The 17,340-nt window shown below is 43.4% G+C and overlaps 1 protein-coding gene across 1 annotated transcript; it reads left to right on the top strand.

Moving 5' to 3' along the window:
• Nucleotides 1-2,448: 2,448 nt before the first annotated feature.
• Nucleotides 2,449-11,867, top strand: MSX2 (msh homeobox 2). The gene is made up of 2 exons (XM_026696393.2): nt 2,449-3,047; nt 9,801-11,867. Exons 1-2 carry the CDS (start codon nt 2,708-2,710, stop codon nt 10,223-10,225), a joined length of 765 nt encoding a protein of 254 aa, XP_026552178.1. The 5' UTR covers nt 2,449-2,707; the 3' UTR covers nt 10,226-11,867.
• The last annotated feature ends 5,473 nt before the right edge of the window (nt 11,868-17,340 follow it).

The raw sequence follows: 17,340 nt of genomic DNA, 5'->3' as shown, positions 1-17,340 counted from the left end.
AAGGCACTAGGATGAATTCCATAGGAGTGTTGCCATGGTTTCAAAGGGAGGTGGACTGTCCACCCTCCGAAGTCCAGCGGTTTTTTCACTCACACCCACTGCTGGAAGTAATGGCTTCGGACGAAGGTGGGGGATGGGGGCGGTGGAAATCACCCCGATCAAAGCGACTGTCTCCATACCCCGCAGGAAGAGGGGACAGCCTTTCTTTTCGCTTGGCACTCTTGACAGCCTTCTCGTAAACAAGGAAACAACGATCCCTGTCATCTTGTGTAAGGCAGCAAATTAATTTTTATTTTGAGCATTAATGATCAAATGCAAAAGAGGTGCAGGCAACAGGTCTTACTTCAAGAAGGAGTGAATAAGCAAGCCGAAGTCATCTGTTTCATTGAAACTACTAGAGCGGGCTGGTTCCAAAAATAAAAATAAAAAATTTGGGGAGGCAGAAATTCAGATAAATTCGGTGTGCATCGCCTCCCCTCCCTGGCTGTAGGCCGAGGCTCTGGGTGGTTCAGTTTGCCCTTTAGCTAATGAAGAAAAGCCCAGCAATGCTGGGAAGGGCACAATTTCCTAATAAGTGCGATAAAAGATTTACCACAAAACCAGCAGTTTGACATAACTGACCAAGCTCCAGTTCTTTATTTCCCTCAGTCTCTCTTTCCTCTGGGCTGGCTTAAGAAAGCTGAAAAAGATTCGAGTCGCCTTCGCTTGAAACAAACTAATCCTAAACTAATTCCTTGGAAAATTAAGTGCTTATAAGATCAAATAAGAGGGCGCCCCACTCTCTTTTTAAGAAGCAAGGGGCTCGAGACCAGAGAAAATCGTTCAGGGAAAGAATACTCCTCCTGTTGTGGTTCTGCCTCTCCGCCCCCCCCCCCCATCGCCGCAGCTTCCTCAGCCTGCTGCTTCTTTTAATACCTACAATAGGTAGGTATTAGGTAGGTAGGTAGGTACAATAGGTAGGTGATAGCGAGCTATCACCGAGATAGCTATCACCAACAGATTAAAATTACTTGCCAAGCCCCAAAAAATGATCTACTTTTCTCCAGCTGCTAATTGCAATATCATTTAAATTAAATCCACCTCTTTGGTCTTTTAATGGCATGTCGTGATAGAAGAAAGAGAGAGAGAAAAACAACCCAGGGTGACAACTGCCCTCCTTGAGGCTCGTTTGATGCGCTCGCAAGTGAAAGGGTGCCGACTCAGGCTTATTAAAAAAAAATGCATCTGTTTGTCATCAGGGCTTAGGCGGCTGTTGCAACTTAGCATTACCGACATAATTATTTTTAAAAACATACATTAAAAAAAGAAGTCAGGTTCTCTCCCGCGCACCCCGCCCCAAATACGCTTAATGTGTTTCTTAGAGGGGAGGGAAACGATTCCTGGACAAAGTGAGAAGGCCAACTTCAAGTCCCAAGTATCTTCGCGAGGTGGTGGAAAGAGTGGTGGCTGCTTCTGATGAAATCCGCCCCCCCCTTCTCCCCTCTGCGACTCATCCCACCTCCCACTCGCTCCTTCCTCGGGGCAGTTTCTCGTCCTTGCCCCGCGAGGGTCTCCTTCACCGCTCGGAGAGGGGGAGAGAAGCCCTAGCGCGGAGGCATTGGAAAGGGCCTTGTCTCGGAGCACCAACCGACTCGCTTCGGCAGACTTTGCGCAGCTCTCTCGTGTTTTTTTTTTCTTTCTTTCTCCTCTTTTCCCAAGGGGGCCTCAGTATCCCGAGCCGCGCTTTTTCAGACTGCGTGGGTTTGGCTTCCACTAAGAGAAGCTCTGCCCAGACCGAGGACGTCCACTTCACCTTCCTAACCTGGAAGTGATTCATGCCACTGCCTTGTGCCATCCTTCCTCCCTTCTCTTCCTCTCCCCCCCGTCCCCACCCCCCCAACAGTGGTGTCTCTCTCAAAGTAAAAAAAAGAACAACCATTTTCCACCTAGTTCTCGTTGCATTTACAGTATGGAGGCGGCGCTATTATATCATGCAGACTTGACTGGGGGGGTGGGGGGAACGGCTGTCTAGTAGTAGTTCGTTTTGAAGCGATTCTGGTTGAAAACAACCGTCTCTTTCTCTCTGCCCCCCCCCCTTTTTTTTTTCCCCTAGGGTGAGAGAGTCTAAATATAAAAGGGGTGGGTGGGTTGAAATCTGCTCTCTCTGAGTTTCCTTTTGGTATCATCAGCCCTAATTACTCCACCGACTTTCCTGTTGTTTGGCAGGGTTACAGAGCTGGAAAGCTCCCTAATAACACAGCTCCGTTTGCTGCCCTTGTCATTAACTTCTAATTTATTTAAAAGGCCAAAAAAAAAAAAAAGAAAAAAGAAAAAAAAAAAGCCATTTATGCTCAGGGCCGCTCAGAGCCAATCACAGGAGTCACCGCCTTACGTCGCCATCCCGAACGCCTCTCATTTGCTGAGCCGCGCTTACTCAACTTCCCAAAGGAGGAAACAGCCAGAAGTTTCCCAAAAAAGGGGAGGGAAAAAAAAAAGTCGGGTCTGTTGTCGGGGGCTGAAGTGAGCGGAGGTGGTGCGTCCAGGAGAGCCTCTGAAGCGAGAGATTGATTGAGAGGTCTGGACTCGGGAACAAGAGGAGGAGGAGGAGAAGCCAAAGAAGAAAGGCGGCGGCGGCGGCGGAGGCGGCTGCTGCTGCGGCGGCGGCGGCGGCGGCGAGGCACAGGGCGGCTGCTTCTCTCCGCGGGGATCTTTGCTAAGCTGCGCCGAGATGTCTTCTCCTTCCAAAGCTAAGGAGGTTTTCTCCTCCTCGGACGAAGAGGGCCCCGCGGCTGGGGCCGAGGATCAGCACAAAGTCAAGGTCTCCAGTTTGCCGTTCAGCGTGGAAGCGCTTATGTCCGACAAAAAGCCGGCCCGAGAGCCGAGCGGAAGCCTGGAAGGGACTGGCTTGGGTACTTCGAGGAACCTGCTCTTGCCCACTCACGTCTCCAGGGAAGCTCCCAGCCCCGGCGGGCTTACAAAAACCTTCGAGACTTCGTCGGTGAAGTCCGAAAACTCCGAGGATGGCTCGTCCTGGATTCCGGAGGCCGGCAGATACTCCCCTCCCCCAAGTGAGTGCTTTAACTTAGGGAGGGTGGAAAGGCGCTGGGAGAATGAAGTTGGGCGACCAAGGCAGCTCTGTGTGTGTGTGTGTGTGTTTGGTGTGGCTTCATCCCTCCAGCCGTCCCCCCCACTCAAAAAAATTAAAAAATAAAAAATAAAACCCCCAAACCCTGCGATCTCGCCGTGGTCCGGACTTTAGAAGAGCGGGAGGGAGAGGCAGCCTGCGGGGTTTTTGTTCTATTTTTGTTTTTAACTGCGAGAAAGCATTTGTCAGGCTGAATCCCAAGGAAAGCTTCAGCAGGCAACACAACAACACGGCTCCAATTTGCAAGCAACCGTGGAGCAACGTCCGATGAATAATTTCGGCGAGGTCTCTCGGCCTTAAAGTTTAATAAAGCGGCTTCTTTTGTTTGCGTGCCGCGAGTTAATGTTTGGACTCGCTAGCGACGCGATCTTTTAAGCTTTAGCCGCCCCTTAAGCTGCTGAGTGTCCGGAACTGTCCAAAGAGACGCCGCGGGCCTGGCGCCACTGACGCCTTTGCAGTTCAAGGCTCTCAAGTTAGATCCCCTTCCCCCCGCCCCAAGTCCGACCATCTCTCTCTCTCTCTCTCTCTTTTCTCCCTCTCTCTTCCTCCCTCCCTCCCTCCTCTTTTCTCTCTCTCTCTCTCCCCCTCTCCTTTCTCTCCCTCTCTTTCTCTCTCCCTCCCTCTTTTCTCCCTCTCTCTCTCCCTCTTTCTCTCTCCCTCTCTTTTCTCTCTTTCTCTCTCCCTCTCTTTTCTCCCCCTCTCCCTCTCTTTTCTCGCCCTCTCTTTTCTCTCTCTTTTCTCCCTCTCTTTCTCTCTCCCTCCCTCCCTCTCTCACCCTCTTTTCTCTCTCTTCTCTTTCTTTCTCTCTCTCTCTTTCTTTCTCTCTTTCTCTCTCCCTCTATCTCTGAGTCTTCACGACCATCCGGATCCAACCTTAACCGGATATTTTTTTTAGCTTCTGCCTTTCGGGACCACAAGGGAGTTGCTTTCGCTGTCTTACTTAGACCTCGATAAGCCCTGCCGCCCTACCTCCTTCCGCCCCTTCCCCCTCCCCCCGCGAAAAGTCTGTTTCTCTGCTTAATTCGCTTAGTTCCGTGGCTCCCCCCTCCCTTCCCGTTTCTTAACTGCTCCTTCCTTCGCCGCCGCCAAAATCGCGGCTTTATTTCTAGCGGGGCGCAGGACGATCCTTGCGCTCAGCGCCCTCCGGTGCCTTCTTCGGTGCACCTGTAGCAACAACAGCCGGCCTTCCAGGCTTTCGCTAAATGCCTGCTACTCCGTCGTCCCAACGGCAAGAGTAAAGGCCCGGCAACCAAAGAACTCGGGGTGAGGACGAAGGGATCATCTTGCTCTTTTATAATCCGCCGGGAACTTCCCGCTCCGCTTAGCCTGGACCGACGCGAATGATTCACTCCAGTTCCGCCGGGTCGGAAAGGGAATCTCGAAATTGGCCCTGCTAGGCGGTTCAGCAATAATCTCTCTCTCTCTCTCTCTCTCTCTCTCTCTTTTTTTTTGGTCTCCAGGAGCGTTGTTGCCATCCTGGGACACATATCTTACTCATCGCAGACAGGTTTTGAAATGTATATATTTTTAAGCACTCTCTCTAAACCGAGTTCCCCCCTCTCCAAAAATCAGCTTGCTATTGGGCGGAAGGAAGGAAGGAAGGACCTCTCATCTTCTTTATTTTTGAACCCAAGTTTTTTTAAAAAAAAAAAAACAGTTCCCCAAAAGATACTTATTTCCCCCTTATACCAACCTCTTCTGATTCATTGGAGAAGATGGAAAAAGAGCTTATTTTATTTGCAGTTGTCTTGGTTAAAGGAAATTAGTCAGTGCAAACAAATTAACTGCAGTGTCCTCTTTGTGTTCCATTATTATATATTTGTATGGCCCTTAGTGCTGTTTTGGGCTTACATATGACAAAGGACGCAGTCTGGCCCATGAAAACTTGTGCCACATCTGAGTTCATTTTAATGGAACATACTTTCTAGTTAGGTAGGCTTAGGATCAAAGTACACTTTTTTTAAAAAAGCATCACTATAGAGTATAAAAGGAAACCTTGTTTGGAGGGGAAAACACAGAAACTAAGGTAATCTATTGTCATCTCTTTGTTTTCCATACACCTTTGTGTAAAATCATCCCGAAAGCAATCAAAGATTGTGCCTCTTCTTCCTATTTGGTTCTATTGCCTGATCATATTCACTCAGACTTAACTCCTGAATAAATCTGGATAGGATTGCACACTGATCATTCACTTCACATGATAAAACAACTCCAAAACAGTCTAAATCTAACTTGCAGCACAATTTAAAAGGTCTGCCTAAGCAAATATGAAAAGTCTTGGGGAAAAACATAAAGCAAAGTAAAATAATTTCTGAAAAGCATACACTGGCATTTCTGCTTGTTTCTTTTTCTATGGAGTGAATTCAGATTTGTGGGGCCTTGGGATCTTAGATCTGATGACTTAAGAAAACTTTTACAATAGTCCCAAACTCATCTTAAATCATTTTTTAAAACCTGGAAATTAAAATTGCATCAGATACCAGTATGACTTATATGTGTTTTCAACTGGAAGAAAGTAGAACAGGAAAAAATCATAAGGCAATATTACTTACCAAAAGGAGGAGTACTCATTGTTGAAATTCTGTCCCCCTTTACTGAATTATTTTGGCAAGTAATTTTACCTCTGTATAATTAAAAAGTAACTTTTATTAACTTCAGTAAAATGGATTGTATCTTAAAGTCTTCATGCAGTATTCGGGCCCATTAATTTGCAGATTTATTCATGTTGCTCCTGAAGAGGGAAAAAAACCCTATCTGTAGAAGATCCATTCTCATTAAATAGCAAAATAAACTAAAAGTCACCTGTGGCATAAGGAGAAAAAAATATTAAAAAATTAGGATGCTTGGAAGGAAATGTATCTAATAAAATTGCAAGGGATAGCTTCCAGCTGCTGCTCAATATATATTTTGTAAATAGTAATAAAACTCTTTTTTTAATAGTTGTACTATGGTGATGAACTGTGGCAATAAATGGAATGAGATCATCTGACAGATGGCAAGCTACTTTAGAAGATAATTTAAAAATTACAGAGATTATAATTTTTATAACGCATATCATATTTTGAAAACAAATGTAATGCCATTTGGAACCTTAGCTATTAACTTCCATTAAGTAAAACTGCTGCTTTGTGCCTTATTGCTTCAACCAGAAGTTATATACCTTGCCTTCTTCTCCCCTCTATTATCAATAAGGGCATAACACTCTAATTGAATCTACATTTTCCTAACATAAACCCAGTTAAATTGAAGTCATCTATGCATTTGAATAACTCTAGTGGTAAAACACATTCTTCGTAGCTTACCTAAACTCATGTAAAAGAGAACATATTAATATTGCCTTCCGATAACATCTTTGACTTGGAAAGATTTCTTCATTTACAAACAATGTATGATTAGTTAACACTATCTTAAATCACAAAAGAAGCTGTTCTTCCATTTAGTAACTCTATTCATCAACATGGAGAATCATTGCTTACAGACCACTTGGGCTTTGCTTTAGTTAGGGAGAACTGTCAAAAATTGAACAATTCTTTTAAAATGTTCAAAGTAAAAACAATCTTGCTGACATTTACAACATAATCCTAAATGAAATATGAAAATAACTTCGTTTCTTTTCCTGTGAAAGATTTAATTGGGAGTGGCTTCTCTATAAGTGTGCCTTATAGGAGGGCAATCTTACTGTATTTTGTATTTCTGAACATTCTTTCTAAAGAACCAAAAAAAGATTGGCAAGAGAAAAAGAAAGAGCCCTTATAGACTAATGGCATGTCATTTCTAGCATTGGTTCTGTATTGCAACACTTACTTTGTTCTTAAATTCCACACTATTCTAAAGAGTCACTGGATTTATACTAACCCCTCAGCCACAAACTGGCTAAACACCTAATGGGTTCTGCAAATATAGCCTGTGTCATTTGTTTGTGGCTGAGGACGGAGTATGAAGCTAGGAAATTGAGTCCGTCCAGGAAACCAGTATATACCTAAGTAAATCTGGCATATAAAGGTAGCCAAAATTTGCCTCTTCCACCACTGTGTTTCCCTTGAACCTACAAGCCGAAATATGTTTATAAAGGAGCAAGCCTAACTTGAACACAAGGGACTCACTTTTGAGTAAGGTGAGCAGAAGTTTTCACTCTTAAGTTTACACGGGGCTTCCTTAAGACTGATTGTCACAAAGTGTGTTGGAAGTAAGCCACTATGATTGATGTGGTGCAGTAAGGCTGAGAAATGTGTGGGTTTTGATGCTGGCAGTTGTTCTTTTTCCAAGGAATTAAAAAATAATAGTTCATATTATTGAACTTCTGGATACATGCAGAGCATGCTGAAAAGAATTGCAAACTTCTCCATGAAAGCCCCTGAGTTGTAATAAAATATGATTAAATCCCATATTTGTTCAGAATATATATTTTCAGGATTAGCACATGTCATAAAAACTATATGTTAAATCAATATATTGGCCTTTTGATCTCTACCTCTCTCTCCCCCTTCACCTGCTACTGCTGCCTAAAGATACAAGAAACTAAATTAATTCCAGCAGAGAGGCGATAATCTACTCTGTTCAAACATCACGTATATATCAATCAACCCTTAATTTCAGTGGAAGTCATATAAGTGAACATAGACTTGAACAAACAAATTAAAAACTTATCAGCTTTGATACTAGTTGCCTGTAGGCAAAACTTCAAAAATATTTCGGCTAGATAAATCATAGCTTGTAGTGGCTGATGCGATATCTAGTTTTCTACCACTTACAAGACTTAAAAAACAAGCTCACTTAGCTGAATTTCTTTTAGGATTATGTTTCCCTTTTGCTTCAGTTTTTACCTATTAAAAATCCTTGTTTTTCCAAGACTTGCTAAAACGAACATAAGGGCAGCCCATAATGTGCTTCCTCTTCCAAATGGAGACCTTTCAATGTCCTCACCTTCCATATGTTTATTTACTGTTTTATTGGACTGTTTGTATGCAGCCCAGGGTCGCTTTCTGTGAGACATATCAATTTCATTAATAAATCAAAAAATTAAAAAAAAATCAATCTGGCATGGAATAAATTATTGCAGAAGGGAAAATGAGCCAGTGATTGACTATGTAATAAGCTGATTTCCTTCCTTCTTGATGTGATATTGGAGATACAGAATATGAGAAGGACAAACTCGGGCAAGGCTTTGCCATACTGCTAATTGTGGGCTGTTCTGTCACATTGAGCATTGGGTACGGTAACAGTCATCCTGTTTCTAAATACAGATCTTTCTCGATTTACAACCGTTTCTGTGGCTGAAACATCTATTCAGTGAATTTTGTATCACTTTACAACCTTTCTTGCCGCAGTTGTTCAGTGAATCACAGCAGTTGTTAAGTTAGCCACACAGTTGTTAAATGAATCCAGATTCCCTGTTGACTTTGCTTGTCATAAGGTTGGAAAAGTCCCCGGGACACTGCAACCTCATAAATATGAACCAGTTGCCAAGAGTCTGAATTTTGATGAAGTCAAAATGGGGATGCTGCAAAACGCATCAAATCCCCATAGAGATGCTGCAAAGGTCATAAGTGTGAAAAATGGTCATAAGTCCCTTTTTTACAGTGCCATTGTAACTTTGAAGGGCCACTAAATAAACTGTTGGAAGTCGAGGCCTACCTGTAGGATATTTCTCAGTATATATCACAACCTTTGTCCTTTTGCTCACTTTCTTGCCGAAATACATATGCTCCTTGGATTCCTGTAGTGGAATAGGACATTTATGACAAATGTTAAACTTTCTTGGTAAATTCTAATATTCCCAGTGAAGGAATTTAAAGTATTGGTATAAACATATAGAGTGCTGTTTATTATTCCCCTCGCATTGATTTTCTACCGGTATTGCCATAATGTGCAAAGTGTACACTTCAAACTGGGTAGTGATGTTGTGTCAAACACATGTTTTGCATAGATAAAGTAAATTGAAAGCAACAATTGGCTATATACCTCTGTCAAGTGTGTGCTTAGTGATAAAACCTCACATTTGGCTGCTAAATAATGTGTGTGAAATAGCTCTCACACCAGGAGAGTTTCTAAATAGACTGCTTAAGGACAAAGCAACTCTTGTGTGCTTCATTTCCTTTAACTGGCAGAAGACTTTAAGCACTGCAGATAAAGACTCTGACTTAAGTGGATTATATTGGCTAAATTAATAAACACAGTGGATTGGATGGGTGATTGCTTTGATTTAGTGTAATAATTTAATGTGTGGGCAGGGCAGGTTTTATCTGATTAATTTTGCTGAGAATAAGCTGAAGACATTCACCTGATGAAATAAAAGGACACAATGAACCAGAATTTCACAAATAATTCCTTCTCCATTTCAAAAACTTCTGTAACTTCCAAATGTTCTTGTTTTGTTTTATTTCACCTGCTCTCCTCCAGGTACTTTTCCAAAATGGAATGTTTTGTCTTATTGACATTAGTGTGTGCAGGTTGTACCTTTTTGTGAAATAAGATTATTTGCCACCCCTATACAAAAGCTTTTATCTTCCTACTTCGTTAGGCAATGAACATTATATTTTTGCCAATAATTTATACTCTTTACAAGCTCAATGGGACATAAGAAAAAATAAATAAATAAAAAGTTGCTATTCCTAGCATTTGGCCATCTAATTCTCATCTCCTTAAGTAATCAATCTTTCTTTTGCTTTTTTTCCAGGACACCTGAGCCCCACAGCCTGTACGCTGAGAAAACACAAGACCAATCGGAAGCCTCGAACACCTTTCACAACTTCCCAGCTGCTAGCTTTAGAGCGCAAATTCCGTCAGAAGCAGTATCTATCCATTGCTGAACGGGCTGAATTCTCAAGTTCCCTAAATCTTACAGAGACCCAGGTCAAAATATGGTTCCAGAACCGGAGGGCCAAGGCAAAAAGACTGCAGGAAGCAGAGCTGGAGAAGTTAAAAATGGCAGCAAAGCCCATGTTGCCATCTGGTTTTAGCCTCCCTTTCCCTATCAACTCGCCGCTCCAGGCCGCCTCTCTCTATGGAACATCATATCCCTTTCACAGACCTGTGCTTCCCATCCCACCTGTAGGACTCTATGCTACTCCTGTGGGCTACAGCATGTATCACTTATCGTAAGAAGACCGGAAAGGGATGATGGAGTGTACTCAGTTAAAAAGTGCTGTACAGAACTATTGACTGGTCATTTTTCACCTACTTGTAATGTGCCTTATCAAATATATAGGACTTTGAACCCAGAACCTGTATTCTGCAACTTGGGAACCAACCAAATGTGAGCTCACCAGCTAGAATCTGATCCTGAATGCAAGGTTGTTGTTTTTTAATATACAGACTTTAAGGAATATAGTTTATTTATATACTGCACAGGGAAGGGGGATTACTTTGATAACTATTCCCAGGAAAATGTATGATTTAATTATCAACCTCCTCAAAGTTCCCAGTAAACCTGTGAAATATCATTCACACACCCACACACCTCGAAAGTGAGTAGCTTTCAGTCCTTTCTTATGCCTGCTTATTCAGAAGGAATTTATCTCACTTTGTTCAGTAGTACTTATTTCCCATAGTGGGGTGTGAATGCAGGCATGGAGGTAAAAATGCACATGTACTCTTTGACTGACTGAGGAAGCTTAAACATATAGAGAAGCTTTACTTATGAAACCAGAAATAAAAGCTGATTTGAGACTGGGTTGGTTTCTGCATTTCTCTTGGGACTCCTTCACTGTACTCCAGACAGTCCTGGAAACTGAAATGCAAGGAACTGGAATACTTCCGATGCAAAATGATGGATTGGGTGGATTGTTGATCTGATCTGGCAAAGTAGGTTTTCCATTCCTTTATAAAATTCCCTCCTGGAATATTTCCTGTAGAATGGCACCCATGAAGTGGGATTCCCCATTTCAATCTTGTAAAGGATTTCTACAGATGCAAGTTTTGCCAAGTTTTCCTTTGCAGTTTAGTCTTGTTTGTAAGGCAGCGTTCAGATGGGTACAAGGGTATGATGCCACAAGCAGAGGAAAATCCTAGAAGCCTTTTTTAGATTTGTCTTGATCCCGGTTGCCCATGTCCATTTAATTATCATTTAAATCAAGTCGGCATTTAGCCGACATTTTGATATTGGGAACAAACAGGTTAGAGATACGAAAAGAGGATATACAGTTGTGCAGATCTGCGGAGGGATGATGAAACCAGAATTGTTTTGTGTTGCAGAGTTGTTTTGTGTTTATTGCAATAATCTTGTGATTTAACCATTATTAGCTTGTAAAAATGAATTATGCTTAAACGAGTCTTGACACCCACCCACAAACCCAGAGGATGAAACAAAGCGATGAGAACAAAGTAGTGCCGCCCACTCTAAAGACAGGACAGGTCTCCACTCTTTGATTTATTTCAGAGGAGGGCAGGGAGGAAAGAGTTCTGCTTGGCATATATGGTACTATATAACCCAATTGTTTTAATTGTTTTTATTAATACTATGGCTAAACCTTGTGGTAAAGTGTCGACAGAGGAGGCAGGTTGCTGAAGACCAGATGTTTCCAAAGTGTGTTTTTCTGCATGTCCTCAAAGAGTGAGAAGGAATCTGCCCTGCTACAGTTGTGAATCTTTTGTCTATTAGTTCAGTGCTGGCCTTTTACCCACCCATCCTTAGCCTACGAAAATCCCTTTGAAAGGGATGCCTTGTACAATTTTATATATTTTATTGAAGATTTATTATTTCTTATCTCTTTATTTAGAATTAAATTAAAAACATCTTGTTTAATGGTGTGTTGATTTGTCAATGTGTGGAGTTAATTTCTTTTTAAAAAGATGAATTTTGTCTTCTCTTTTCTGGGTCAAAATCAAAGATTTTTGGCTAGGTCAGAAAAAGATAATTTTAAGAAAATTCACATACAGACATTGCAAGTCATATAATGAAATGCTTCTAAATATTTTCCCCCTTTAGCACCTTTACTATAGACATTGATATTAGCGTCTTCATTACTACAGTTTGGTAGGATGACTTTAACAAGCTGTTCAGGAGGGAAGGAGGTGAATAGAATTAACTGGTTCTATTCAAACTGGTGTCTTAGCTCTGAACTTGTTGCTTTCTGCCTATGGAGATTTTCAGTCATCCAGGTTATGGTTGTTCCAAAAGTGCTTTGTTTCAAAAGGCAGCTGGACTTTCTGGTTTTTCTTTGAAGACTTTTCACTTCTCACCCGAGAAGCTTTGTCAGCTCTTCAGAGGAAGCTTCTCAGATGACAAGTGAAAGGTCTTCAAAGAAAAAATAGAAAGTCCAGTTGCCTCTTGAAAAAGCACCTTTGGGATTGTTGCTTTCTGGGTATCCAAATCATTCGGACGTGCTCCCTAATAAGTACTTAACAGGTTTCACATCCTGCTCAAATCTATTTGCAGGATCAGGTTAGGAGAAAAATAGTGAGGGGAAAGTCCCCAAAGTGTTAAGGCTGTAACGTTCAGACGAAAAACCCAGTTTAAGGGATATCAGACAACCCTGGTGAGTGTGGGAACCATGCACACAATTGTTTCCTCTTAAAGGATTAAAGAAAACTCATAAATACAGTCCAGAGATAAATATCCTTTACCACTGGAAAATGCTAGATAAAAATTCATGGAGATGAGAGAATATTACCTTCATACTTCCAATCCAGAAAGCCAGGCTGCAAATCTGCGCACCTTTAACAAAGAGTAAACTTCATTTCTATTGAATTCAGTGGCCCACATTCTCTAAAACTTGTGTGTGTGTTTGTGTGTGTGTGTTTATGTGTATGTGTAATTATACTATTTGGGGCCTAAGACAATGGCTTTATTGTCCTTGTCTTTGATCAGGAAGTGCTTTTTGCCCTGTTAGTTCAGCTGAGGAATCTTGTGAGGATTATTTAAAAAAAAAAAATCATGAAGGGACGAAGTGTAATGGCAACAACAAAACAACAACAATGATGCCTTTGTGTCAGTCCTGACTCCTGGTGCTTGCCTAGAGAAATTCCTGCAAGATTTCAGAAATGGTTTGTCATTGCCTCCTTCCTAGAGCTGAGAGAGAGAGAGCTCAACTGGCCCAAAGTCACCCATAGGTGGGACTAGAACTGCCTTATGGGTCTCCAGGTTTCTAGTCTGGTGCCTCAACCACTACACCAAACTGGCCTTCAACCAAATTATGACTTTTCCTCCCCCCCGCCATCCTCAGCTGTCGGGATACATTGAGTAGTTCCCTCTTGCTCCAGAAGCGGTGTTGTCTTTTTTAAAAAAATAATAATAATAATCATACTTTAGAGACACAGAACTACACAATCTTGAGTTTTGAAAACCATAATTTGAGGAGAACATCTGACATTATTTTGAAAAATGAAATTTCTAAAAAACAGAGACCAGGTCAGCATTACCAATTCATTGCTGAGGGGGGAATGTGATGTTCGACAGTAATCCTGTAACCCACTTCCTAATCTTCCAGAGGAAGATGTCTTGCAGAGGAAGAAGCCCTGTTGAGTTTAATGGATCAGTGGATTTCTTAAATGCATAAGAAATGCTCAAAAGAGTTTCACACCCACAAGAGTCTTAGATTTTATTCAAGAAAAACTCCCACTAATTCAACAGGGCCTACTTCCAAGAAGAAGAAGAAAACTTGCATAGAATTGCACTGTTTATGACATCTGCAGCTGAACCTGTTGGATCAGTGTCTTGGCGTGCCCATTTTACAGATAGTCCTGGCTTACATTCGGCCACTGATTGAAACTCTGTACCCATTTCCTTAGCAACAAGCCCTTCTGTGCCACAAGGTAACTTTGAATAGCCATCCTTACACTGCAACAGTTGCTTTAGTTTGTAGCAAAGAGAGATAATCCTTGATTTGTGTGTGTGTGTGTCTGTCACTGCATTCAGACTTGTCAAAATGATAGGAACAGGAGAAGGAGCTGTTTGTACAGAACAGCCAGGTGTCTACACTGGCCAAAGCATATATATAAAGTCTGCAGAGATTCCTCCATTGCAGAGATTGCTCTGAGGTGTCTAAACAAAAGCCGGGAAGAAAACAGATTAAACCCTCTCCTCCTGAGCTATCCTCAACTCTTAAATCTCTATTCTGCCCCCTCCCCATGCTCTCCACAGTCTGTTCCAATGACTCCTCTAATATGCATTCTTAAAAAAATACTCCTGAAACATACAGCAACAAATAATGTCAATAGGAATTTGCCAAAGTGGATGGTTTTCTTTTCTATAAAGAAAAGAGTATCTACAGTCATCAAATCCACACTTTGCCAGAATCAACCAGATTCTCCTGGTTTGCGCTAATGAAGGGCGCAGAACCAAGCACTCCGCTGGAAACATTCGCAGTAAGAAGCTTGGAGCTTGGACTGGACATTCCCTGAGAATCGAATCGATTCAATTAATTAAAGTCATTAATGGCGGGGCAAAGTAAGGAGGCTCCACACAGCCTGGCTTTCTCGAGAAAGGGTAGCGCCAAGGGAGGGAGAGACCCCGAAGCCAGCCAAAGGGGTCGGGAGGGGATTCCCGGGAAATCTCTGCGCTGGAAAGTCTCGGAGGGCTAAGGGGGGGGCAGGGAGGGAGTAGAAGGGCAAGACCGCTCCCCAGCTGCTCTGCCTCTCCCGACCCTCCTCTAATTTCACCCCAGCGCTTCTGTGACTGCTGCGAGCCAAGCCGGGCGAATCGCGCCTTGCCCTTTATGGGCAGATTCTGACGCGGCTCCAAAGGGAGCTAGCTGTCCCGGAGACAAGCAGATGGTTGCCGCAGCTCCCGAGAGTCAGGGTGGAGGAGAGATGTGCGCCTTCCTCACCCCTCCCTCGTTTCCCTCTCCGGCCTTTTCGTAAGAAGCTGCGCAAACTGCATATAGGGTTTTCCTGAATCGGGCCCTCCGAATTGCTGTCGACAGTAGTTCTCTGATGGGGACCACAGAGAAACCAGATCTTACTGGTATTATAAGGACAATAATCCGATATATAAAGCAGACCGTTAACTGGGGTAACATTTGGGGTTTTAAAAAGAGAAACGGGGAGGGAGCATCCACGACGTGAAACCTGGTTCAAATCTTGGGGGAAGAGGGGCCAGAGAGGAAAGTAACCCCACAACCACCCAAATTTCCATGGAAATTTCCTCGGAGCAGAACTTCAAGGGCCTCCGGCGCGATCCACCCTCAACCGGGTGGCGCTGCGGGGGCCCCGTCCCCTCTAATCACGATCAGGTCCTCCCCTCCTGCCTCCCGTCCCCAGATTGGGCTGAGGCTCCGTTAAATCTAGACGTCGGTTCAGTCCGGGCTTATTAGAAAAAGCCAGGTTGATCTCGCACAACGTGATTGGCTCTCTTTCTCTCCCACCCGCAACCCCCGGAGGGGTGGGCTCTCTTTGATCCGGAGCGTGCAAACTCTGAAGTAAATTCCGCTGGGTTCCCCGGGATGCGTCTATGATGAGTTCGCCCATCTCCCTAGATCGCGATCAAATTCGCTTCCCCCCGCCCCGCCCCGCCCCGCCCCGCTCCCGGACTAAAGGCCACGTTAATTTCTGGGGGCTGGAGGGGCGGAGCGGACTGGGCGGGAGAATATCCAAAGAAGCGCTTCTCCGTCGCGGTTCTTCCGAAAGACGGGCCGCTTTGACAAAGGCATTTCCTCACTAGTGATATATAGCATTGCGGTTGCGGGGCGATAACAAGCTTAGTCATAGCGGTAATGGCAGGGACATTGCCTTCTTTCAAGCGGCTGTTCGACGTTCCGCTTCTCCAACCATGCGCTCCCTATAAAGGAGGGAGCTATGATTTTCAAATTACGATTATTCTACTCTACTCTAGCCTACTCTAGTCTACACTCTACCCTACCCTACTCTTTCCTTTTCCTGCTCCTTGAGGGCCGCTGCAGGTATTCGATCACCAAGGCGTATTATCCCAATCGCCCTCCCGGTCTGAAAACCTTTGCACCCAACAGCCACCTCGCGCTCCTGAAAATTCCCCCCCTGACCAAGTCCGGACTCTGTGATGTGCATTTCTGACAGCTTTTCCACAGAGCATCCTTTCTTCAGGTAGCAGCTTTCCTCCCCCACCAAATCGGCCGCTGGTTCGGGCTTGGACCTCGAACATTCCGAATATTTAGGGGACAGCCAAGAAAAGGTTCCTGGAAGTAGAAACTTCTCCATTATAAAATGATGAGCACACGCCCCATCCATTGTTACTGCCGTAGCTACTGCAAACTATTACTGCAATAACTACTCTTTCCAGTTACCGTCGATGTTATGATCTTGTGGGTTAGGACATATTTGTGGCAGTCGAGACAGGTTTATGCCAAACACATATACTGGGTTAATGTGCAAGATAATGATTTTTCTGATCCGGTGGTTGTATGTGTCTTTGAGAGGAACTTCATCTTGACTCAATTCATCTACTTCAAGAATTCCTTTGGTGTCTGCCTTGGATTGGGTGGCGCGACTCCTCTTTTCTTTGTAGTTGCTTCCCTTCCAACTCCTGGTCCCAAAACCTGTATTGCTTGTGGTGAATTCTTTCTGCCTCTTTACTCTCTCTCTCTCTTTTGGGCATTGGAATCTCCTTTCCCTTTTTTTTCGTTATTTATTGTTAATTCTAGGGCACAGGAAAGCTAAACGTAAAGCAATCCGATCTCACGCCTCCACTAAAGTAAAATATAGATAAATATGTATGTGTGGTTTCAGAAATGGGTCTGAGTGAGTACTGTACAAGAAAACCTGCTCCTGGTGAAGTCAGAAGAAGATATTTTATTCCATGGAGTGTGCTATTACAACCACCCCATCTCCTCCCACCCCCCTTTAAAGGAAGTCTTGCAAAGGCTGCTGCCCATTGTTGTATATCTGGCCAGTATAGGTTTTTATATGTATATGGCATTTTAAGCATGTTCAAAACTCTAAGAAACCTTTATCAATCATATCCATGATGAGTCAGAAGTTGATCTTATTTTTTCCTTGGGTTGCTTTGGATCTTTCGAGTCAAATCACAGTGTGAAAGCCCAAGAGGTTTAAAACTATACTATCTCTAGAGAGGACTCACTTCTGAATCTGCCCGATCTGCTTCTGGGCTCAGGCAAGGCAAGGCAAGAAAAACAAATTAATTAAAAAGTTTGGAAATCGCATTCATGTCGGAAGTCCCTTCCTTTCATTGAACTGAGTGCAGGTGCAGGTCCACTCAGTGTAAGAGGGCAGTTTTTCCTGGAGAAAGAAGGAGGAGGAGGAGGAGGAGGAGGAGGAGGAGGAGGAGGAGGAGGAGGAGGAGGAGG

Source organism: Pseudonaja textilis, chromosome 2, assembly GCF_049901715.1.
Source record: "Pseudonaja textilis isolate UNSWEBS1 chromosome 2, rPseTex1.2, whole genome shotgun sequence".
NCBI classification, from domain to species: Eukaryota; Metazoa; Chordata; class Lepidosauria; order Squamata; family Elapidae; genus Pseudonaja; species Pseudonaja textilis.
This window is presented reverse-complemented; position numbering and strand designations above follow the sequence as displayed.

What these genes read in the sequence shown, in the direction of transcription:
- MSX2 (XM_026696393.2), top strand. Translation starts at nt 2,708, where the DNA reads ATGTCTTCTCCTTCCAAAGCTAAGGAGGTTTTCTCCTCCTCGGACGAA. An exon ending in CAGATACTCCCCTCCCCCAA is followed by an intron (nt 3,048 to 9,800) that starts GTGAGTGCTTTA and finishes CTTTTTTTCCAG; the next exon opens with GACACCTGAGCCCCACAGCC.